The sequence below is a fragment of the Denticeps clupeoides genome, unplaced genomic scaffold (genome assembly GCF_900700375.1).
Source record: "Denticeps clupeoides unplaced genomic scaffold, fDenClu1.1, whole genome shotgun sequence".
In the NCBI taxonomy this organism is placed as follows: domain Eukaryota; kingdom Metazoa; phylum Chordata; class Actinopteri; order Clupeiformes; family Denticipitidae; genus Denticeps; species Denticeps clupeoides.
In genome coordinates, this window is record NW_021629747.1 from 109,668 (window position 1) to 119,176 (window position 9,509).

Below are 9,509 nucleotides of genomic sequence, written 5' to 3' on the forward strand. Positions count from 1 at the left end.
TCCGCCGACCTAAGCGGGAGTCCCGTCTCGCCAACAAACGCATCGAATATTAACTTGCGCTTGTTGTTTGAAACATTTTTCTTCACCTTCCACCACACGTGCACAAGCTCCCTGCCACGTTTTTTTTCCTTAAACCACAGCTGCAGAGTTTATGGACGTCCTCCCCTTCCAGGAGGTTTGGTTTGAGGCTAAGGTCCTCAGCCAAGGGACTGGTGACCGTCCCCTTCGAGGTCACTGTAATAAGCTGTCGGTCCACCTCAATCTGCCTCCACTTCTGAGGATGGTTGGGCTGGCCTCGTAGCTGGTGTGTTTTCTGAAGGCAGCGGGTCAGATTCCGAGGGGTGGACTTCACGATGGTGGGCTCCATCACACGTCGTCCGGCAGCCTCTTTGGAGGGGTGCAAGGCGAACAAACAATGGGCTTGAAGTGGTTCAGCTCCTCCGAGATGCTGTCATTGCTCTCGGGGGCTAATGGAGCGCTCAGCTTTGGACTGGGGTGCCAGGAATGGGGTGGAAAAAGCCAGGACACTCCGCCAGTGATGCCTGCGCTCGGAGACGAGGACCGGTGCCGAGAGCGACCGGCTGTTCTCGGACGACAGCAAAATTCCCGCATTTAAGCTGTATGAAGCGCTCGACTGTTAGGAAAGGGGGAAAAAAAAAAAGCAGCAAAGTTATTAAAACCTGCAAATATGGGAATACTGAAACAACGCTGCTGCAAGTCCCACCTTGTCCAGCACCGGCAGCTGTGGAAAACTCTGCACCTTCCCTCTGATCTCCTCCGAGTCGGTGCAGCTGCGGCTTCTTTGCAGCACGGTCTTCTGTAGTCTGATGCGAAACAAAACTTCTGTAGCACGTTATATTGCACGACCACAAGGTTAATCAATTAATCAGTGCTGTGGTTTACACACAAAGACCAATTACTTACTCAGCACTAAGTATTGTGATTAATAACGCCGTTTAAAAAAGTGAACTGTTTAGAAGAGAAAACGCCCACTTTTGATGGGTACTGTTGATAGTCTTTTTTAAATGTAATGGCTGTAGAAAAAAAGTAGCTGTAGCTGATATGAACACATCACATAAACAAGTGACCATACCCTCGAACGAATGCTGGAGAGCTTCTTGTTTTACGAACAAATGCAGACACGTGCCTGGTCCTCCTTCCAATAGGCTCCTCGTTCTCAGAGTCTGACAGCACTCCATACAACTGAAAGAACGACATATTTCCAGACTCACTGATGTCAATTCCACAATCCATTACATGGTGGGTTTTTTCCTTTATGAATATTCTGTTGGATTAAAAATGTCTTTCCTGACTGTACACATTCAGCTTCTAGATCTAAACTCATAAAAATGAGTGAAGACATACAGGATCCTGGAAGTGTTTATGAGCACTGCATTCTCCTTTCTTTGAAGGAGAACTCTTCTTTTATCTTTCTTGTCCTCTTTCTCCTCACTGGTCACCACCTGAAAAACAACATAACGCAGTCACGTGAAAACGTTTCGATCTGGCCTTGCGTCCACTCGAGACCGTGTTTCAGGGGCCCAGAACGGTTATTTTCTGAAAACGGGTTCCAGAGCAAATTTCTCTTTTCCGCATCTCCATGTGGGACTGCAGAGCGGCCGTATTAGTGCCACGTACCTCACTGGGGGGAGCAAACCTCCAACCTGACCTATAACCCGAGCGTCATACATACAACAAAGGTGATAACACGTTCATGGCTGGCTGCAGAACCTCATAAAGCAACTACAAGAAATCCTCTCTAATGAAAAGGCAAGGCTGCAGACGTGCTCTGCCAGTTCGACACACTGCGGAACTAGAAGTAGACGCGCGAGGTGGGGAGTTACAGCGCCACCAAGAGGTGTGGAGGGGCATTAAAACAGCATTCAGGATATTCCCTGCCTCCTTTCAGATAAAGCTCAGTGTGGACATAGGGTTTTTTGTGTTTTTTTTTTTCGTTTTGGAGAAAATCGTTTTCGTGTGGACAGGGCCTTCTTGCAACGCAGACAATGCAGTCTTACCTACTCAAAGAGACGTTAATTTTTAATAATGATCAATAAACAAACCATTCATAATTAATGCACGTTAATACATATGCCACTATATAAAAAAAAAAAATCTCACCTTCATCTTTTGTTTTTCAAACTCCTGCTTGCGGATTTTGAACCGGGGAACGAAATACTTCTGTTTGAGGGGGAAAAAAAGAAACATGAGGCAAAAAAAAAAAAAAAAAAAAAAAAAAAAAAAAACTCAAAACAGACGTGACAGACGCAAACAACAAATACCCCCTTCCCCACCACGGTCAACGCAGTAGTGTGGCAGTCACCTACAAACTTGTCGCCCGCGTCAGCGGACATGCCCGGGCCAGCCACCCTCCCGGAGGGAAGAGCGGGGCGACGACGCGACTAGTACCGTAACTAGTACAACTCTCCGCGCATTCTTACTACACGCCGGCGGCGTAGCGGCGCTTCGGGACGTCACAAATAGTAACGAAGGCGCAGTTACTTTTACTAGCGACGCGTAAGCGGAGGAGGGCGGAGGAACGGGCGCTAGCTGTCAGAGTAAAGTCGCCCACCTTCGCCCGCGGCCTGCCCGTCGCGCTGCTCCAGCCGCCGCTGGCATTTCTCCGGGTAGCTCCTCCGGACCACGTCCCACAGCTCGGCGTTCACAAGGCCCTTCTCCCGGGACCGCTTACGGGCCCAGCTGGACACCCGCAGCCGACAGCGGGGGCAGCACGAACTGCGCTCGAAACAATGCAGACACGCCGAGTGGCCGCACGGCATGGTCACGGGCTCCAGCAGGATGTCCGCGCACACCGGGCACCGCACGTCGTCCATGCTGGGCGGCCGCGGCGCCGCGGCGGGCCCGCTTTTGGCCCTCGGTGCTAAGCCGCCGACGGATTTGGCGGACCCCACGGCCGCCATTTTCGTTGGTTTCTCCCTGCGCGTAGTTTTGAAAACAAACCCCGCCCAGCGGAGGAATGAATGGGGGTCGGGGGTCAGGGGTCAGGTGAAAAAAAAAATCATAAATTCTATATTTGACTATCAGTCTATTTTTTACATTACAGAAAAAAAATGAACAATCATGTAATAAACAAAAAAAAAAAGTCGACTCTAAACCAGGGAGATTCTGCTGTCATGGCAGCTTCTCTCCTCAACGCTCTCCCTATTCACTCGTGTTAATGAGCATCAAATTAATCGGATTTTGATGGTGACAACGGCGAACAAAGCACCCATGAAGGAAAAGAGGAGACATTCATCAAACACACTTTGCTTTGTCCTTCTAGTTACATTAGACGGTGGCAGCAAAATACGTTTATTTTCAATTAAATTCTATGGACAGTGAAGTATTCGACATGTTAATTTCCAGTGGATGAAAATCAATAATCTATGGCTAAAATGCCATGTTGTGTGGCAAGAAATCCCAATCGGGATGATCCCATATAATACTATAGAAGTAATTGTTCTTCATTGATTTATATTAATCCAGCTGATTAGTACCTTGAACTTGTATTATGTCTTAATCACAGAATCTTCTTCAATCAACTGAATCATCATGGAGGGAAAATAATTCATTTTTTATGAGTTAGCGGTTGTTTATTAATAAAGTTCAATAAGCATTCATGATTAATTACTACTTAAATTGCTGAAGTTTATTTTGATACCCTTCCGAGCTTCCACACACGTCTAAATGTCCATTAACTACATTAACACACAGTTAGCAATGCTGACATAATCTAATTTACTTAATTCAAAAGCTAGGCCAAAATATTTAGGTATGATATTTAAAAGGATAAACATTTGAAGATGTTAATGAATTCCAAAATGCCAAGAATGTATGAATATTTAGATCAGCAGAGAGGGCGCACAAAATAACAAGAACGGCAATGGTGGATGACGGGTGGAGGCTGCATTTCTTCTGTAGTGATATCGCTGTGATGAAGATTAAAGTCTTGGTTGTCCGTTCCTTCCTTTCCATTAAATTTTTGAAACGCAGCATCTGAAATAAGAAATTGAAAAAATGTTCATACATAGGACTGGAGCTGATCCAGACCTAAGGTTACTGTTAAGGTAGACTTACACGAACCCCTTTTCACAGCCGTATGGACCAAACATAAGTTCTGTCGGCAGGCAGTGGGATCGACACACGCCACTGTAATTTGCGCAGCCCCAGGGAAACATAGCTGCGGCATCTGCCATGCAAGTAGAAGATCAGGTAGGCCGAGTGCAGTCTAAAACAGGCACATGATTACAAATTCAAAAATATTAAAATGACCACGAATAAACTTACCAGTTAAGAATATAAAGCCCAAAAGCATGAAGAAGAGAAAATATGGACGAGACATGATAAACCTCTGATGTTTCACGTTCCGTAGAATTCCCGCAATGCCACGAAGTCTGAGATGCCAAGGTTTTTAAGCGAGAGCTTGCTTTAATAAAAGAAGACACACTCCTGTGTTTCTGTGTTATACGCAGCAACGTTCAGTTCCTAAATGTGATTATGCACAACAGAGTCAGATGAGCGGGCCACGTCATGTTTAAACTAATTTAATACCATCTGCCTTAATTCAAAGGTCTGTCTGTCATTGCCACCATGTGACAGTGATGGAATAAAGAAGCCAGGAAATTAGTTTCACCTGATTTCTAAAACAGACAGAAGAAGCTCCTACATTTGGAATCCAGAGAAAAGGGTATGACAGTAATGTAATTCCACAGGCATAAGGATCCAAAAAGAGAGTTTGCAATTTTGTTTTGAACTCCACGAACACCATGCAGCTATTTAATAAAAGCAGTATTCAAATTCAAAGATATGTGTGTTATTGTATCTTTACATCTAATACCAATGACTAATACACTAGAATTCAAAAGATTAAAGTCCTTTAGTCCTGATATAAAACAATTATATAACAAGGACGTCCTTCTTAAAAAGAAACATTGCATCCAGACATACCTATGTTGTCATTGTTATCTGTCAGCTATGGTAGCGGGAATTTTACTATTCAAACTCATTTCATGTACTTTTTCATGAAATATAATGACTTGTATACTAAAAAACATAGGAATATTACAAGCAATACATAAAGCAGTGTGAATAAATAATAGGGGAAAAGCAGTGTTGTCTTTATTGTTCACTCGACTTTTTTTGAGGCTGATGTCCTGTCATTTGATAATTATATCTGAATCTTATTGGTAGTAGTAGCCTAGTAGTAGGGCGGTCGTATCCTATGAACCAGAAGACCCAGGTTCAAACCCCACTTAGAATCAGTAGTTACAGGGATAATAATTTTTTTTTGCTCTGATTGCTCTGGACAACTAGAATAAATTATCGCCTGTCCAGCATAGGTGAGGTTTGTCTCCTGTCCAGCAGGTGGCGACAAGTTAGAGAGCAAAAATAAATCTCGCGATACACAGCCAGAGAAGAAGAACTGTTCGCCTCTATCAATATGTCAGCGCCCATTCCGCTGATCTTTAAACGTCCTCTCTTCGTCCAGAACGCGGTCGGAATGACTGAACGTTACCACGTCGTAGTAAAACGTTTACCATTAAGTTATGACAGGTGGGGAAGGAGGCCACCAACGCCGCCTTCCCAATAACAAAAATGGGGAGCGATCGCTGCAATAACTGCTATTTTTTACACACGCCTCGGTGTTCGTAGCAGTGAAGATGGCCGCCGGAAAGACTACGGTCCGGGTGGTGAACTTAGGACGCGTCTCCTACGGCCGCGCTTTGGAGATCCAGCGCCAGTGCGTCCGTCGACACCTGGAGGCGTCGTCGAGGTTCCCGAACACGCTGCTGCTCTGCGAGCACCGGCCCGTGTACACGACCGGGATCCGGCAGCAGCCCTACCCGCCCGAGGAGGAGCTGCGGCTGAAGCTGCTGGGCGCGGACTTCTTCCGCACCGACCGCGGCGGCCTGATCACCTTCCACGGCCCGGGGCAGTTGGTGTGTTACCCCGTTCTCAGCCTGGCCTGCTTTAAGAAGAGTGTGAGGTGGTACGTGGGTGAGCTTGAGCAGACCGTCATCGGCCTCTGCAGCATGTTCGGCCTCGACGCTTCCACGTCGCCGGACACGGGAGTCTGGGTGGGAGACAGCAAAATTTGTGCAATAGGTGAGCGAGCATCCAGTCATATCTAACTATTCTAATAATTGCCAAATTGTTATTTCGAACTGGAAGCTTTAGCATATTTATGTATCATCACACAGTGATGCGATGTGGTTGCCTAACGGTCCCGTAATCAGAAGGTTGCCGGTTTGAATCCCAAACCGCCAAGGTGCCACTGAGCAAAGCACCGTCCCCACACACATGGCTGTCCACTGCTCACCAAGGGTGATGGTTAAAAGCAGAGGACACCTTTCGTTGTGTCACCGTGTCTCACAACGACAATCACTTTCACTTTTACTTCCACTTTTACCATGCATTAGTTACCACTGAATTCACTTTATTTGCTTTGCATTTTGCAGGTATCCATTGTGGAAGGTACATAACATCCCATGGCCTGGCATTGAACTGTAATACTGACCTGTCCTGGTTTGAGAAGATTGTGCCCTGCGGGATTGTGGGTAAAGGCGTGACATCCCTCAGCCAGGAGCTGGGACGAGACGTAACGGTTGCAGAAGCAACTCCATACTTACTGCAGGCATTTAGTGAAAGGTTTCAATGTCACGTGGTTTCTGAAGACACTGCTGTGCAGATGCCTATCAATACAGGAGGCTGATATTGCTGTCTTTGCACCCCTTGATGTTTCTCTACCATAAGAAACCGGGCACTTTGGTAACAGGAGGTGTATTGTGCTTTAAAAGATTGACTACGATTGTCTGATGAAAAGGATTTCTTTAAAAACATCAAAATATGTATGAAATATGGAGAAATAAAAATGACAGACGTATGTCACATTTTTTCACCAATGCCATTTTATATGTGAAGTATTTTTATCACACAAACACATTCTGTGAATTTAATTTTAGTTCATTAAATTTTTTTTCATATTTTAAGTTTCTAAAATGCAACTTTCTCCATTATGCTGTTACTAGTCCAAGCACTTTCTTTAATAATGCAGACTGTTTTTTAGTGTTTTAGTCCATAAAACATTAAAAACCCCTGCTTGATATTATGTAGGCAATCCTGCCCATCAAGCCTGTTCTGTCCCATTTGTGTCTTGCAGTGAAATATTAACGCTCTACAGTTGCTGTTTGGGATTCCCCTGTCATGGCTGCCCACTGCTCACCAAGGCTGATGGTTAAAAGCAGAGGACACGTTTCATTGTGTCACCGTGTGCTGCGCTGCAGTGTCTCACAATGACAAAACAAAATCTGAGATCAGTTTTTTTTTGGCTCCGCGAAAATGAACCGTCCCCTGCTTCCGTTTGCTCGTCGCTGGGATTGTAATAACCCCGTCGCTCTCACTAAAGACACCTGTTATGTAAATATGATGAATTCTCCGCCAGCTCTGTGGGCCGCTAACTGGGATTTATTGGCAAGGTTTTATCGCAGCCGATGCCTCTGTGCAGCTCCTCACGTCAAGGGAATGCAAATGTTTCTGCATCTTTCTGCACACTCACACCACACCACAAGCTGCAGCCCATCGCAGGGGCGGCTGAGGTCTGGCATCAGCATGAAGGGTGCGACGTCATGAGGAAGGGCACGGAAAAAGTGCAGCATATGGTGAACCTTTCGCCTCTGCTGATTCCTCCACGGGACACTTTGGTGTTATATTCACACCCAGTCGAGTGTGAAGGCGCTGACAACGTTTCTTCTCAAGGCTTGTAACAGATCGCTGACGAATCGAGACGTGCAGTTACACCCTCGCCGCCAGGTGGCAGTATCGCATCATGTAAACTGTCTGTTCTGGAAACCTTGTGGCCAGAGGCGATTTTATTATCTCTGATTTATTTTTTCCTACATTGTCTTCAGACCTCCGTCCCCATTCACTTTCACAGTCTTCTGCTCCGTGGCCGACCTCCAGGAGGCACGGAATTTGCACCGAGCACGTTCCTGTCCGACAAAATTCCCAGCAAATCTCAAGTGCCCACATGTCATTATGTCACCAGTTAATTCTCAGCGTTCGCTTGTGAGGCACGGAAAGCAGGGTGATTAATGTTCTTCTTTCCAACGTCGCCTGTAATACTGGCTCTTCTGGCTCATTATATCCAAAAGTCACTAAAGCAACCAGTTTCAGTCCTGCGCTGTGCATAAACCATTAAGCCATTCATCTGTACTTGGGAGTCTGTCCCTTAAACAGCGAAGGTTGTAATAATAATGCGGCAAATATGCTTGTATGGTGCAAGTTCAGCAGATCATGGTGAAAAAAGATGCCTCGGCCATTAAACGCATCCATTACCATTCATCAGAAAATTAACCATGTGGTATAGATTCCTGCTGGTCCATAGTCAGCCCCAAATTGATGATAAAACCCTGTCCCCTGTGTGGGGAGAATGGATGTGTCGGTGGATGTGCGAGGAGTGGGACGTGGCGGCGCCGTGACCCTAATTCAGCCTGGCACTCCTCGAGAATCTTATAACAGCCCTCTGGAGAACGTGCTTGGGAGCGCTCGACTGTAATCCAACGATAAACAAGTTAGGCGCAGCCATCCCAAGCCGCAGCGGCCCCCCCCGTTCCGGGGCTGCGTGGTGACAGAGAGTTTAATGAGCCGGCGGCAGGCCATGGCTGGCACGAGCAGCCTTGCAGGAGAGGTGGGTGACAGATAACATGTGCTGCTGGCCCACTCGCATCCGGAAGCTGGAACGCGGCGGCTCCTCCTCAACGGAAACGCGGAGAACGGTGCCTGGCGCGTTCGGGATCAGGCTCTTGTCAAAGCCCCGGCTCGCGTTACCAGAGTGGGCTGCCTGTGGCGCACAAGATGCTCCTAAAACAGACGCGGCCAGCATCATGACCTCCAGCGCATGGCAGCTACCATGCTGAGGGTTGCTGCGCGAAAGCGCTTCTTCAGATGTGCATGAAAAGTCGTGATGCAGCAGGCCGGTGTTGGAGGCGTGAGCTGCCGTGTGGAAACTCTTTGACACCCCCACAGCGCTGAGGGCAGGAGGGAGGTGGTCTGTGGAAGGGAAGACAGAAAAAAAAAAACAGATCACACCATCGATTTCCATACACGTTGAGTAGCAAAAATACAAAAAAATCTAACCTCAAAATCTTTAGGAGCATGCTATTCCCAGAAATCAATGATCGATTGGAGTGGTACATATAGAGAGTTGCAGGAAAGAATAAAGTAAAATACTGTTCAAAAGTTAGGAAATGATTCGTTTTTTTTCCGTAGAATTTACGGAGGCCCATTATCAGTAACAATCAGTGTTTTCACTTTTATCACTGATTTTAGAAAACACTTTTCATTACTCAGTATCCGGAGTATCCGGTTCATTAGCAAATGTGGATTCAAGTTCCAACTCTTTATTTTTAACTTTGTCAGTTACTTTTTTATGCTCATTGTACTCTCTTTCTGCTCATTTCATTTTTAATGGAAAGCCATCAATTTTCATTACTTAGCATTGTTGAGGCCTT

The 9,509-nt window shown here is 46.1% G+C and overlaps 1 protein-coding gene and 1 pseudogene across 1 annotated transcript; one reads left to right on the forward strand and one right to left on the reverse strand.

Annotated features, from left to right (window-relative positions):
• Window positions 1-82: 82 nt before the first annotated feature.
• Window positions 83-2,962, reverse strand: LOC114773236 (E3 ubiquitin-protein ligase RNF169-like; annotated as a pseudogene).
• A 2,447-nt stretch (window positions 2,963-5,409) lies between these two features.
• Window positions 5,410-6,902, forward strand: LOC114773245 (putative lipoyltransferase 2, mitochondrial). The gene is made up of 2 exons (XM_028965766.1): window positions 5,410-6,105; window positions 6,459-6,902. Exons 1-2 carry the CDS (start codon window positions 5,661-5,663, stop codon window positions 6,710-6,712), a joined length of 699 nt encoding a protein of 232 aa, XP_028821599.1. The 5' UTR covers window positions 5,410-5,660; the 3' UTR covers window positions 6,713-6,902.
• Window positions 6,903-9,509: the final 2,607 nt, after the last annotated feature.

Coding starts and splice junctions, on each gene's coding strand:
- LOC114773245 (XM_028965766.1), top strand. CDS start 5,661: ATGGCCGCCGGAAAGACTACGGTCCGGGTGGTGAACTTAGGACGCGTC. Junction 6,106..6,458: donor CAGCAAAATTTGTGCAATAG/GTGAGCGAGCAT, acceptor TGCATTTTGCAG/GTATCCATTGTGGAAGGTAC.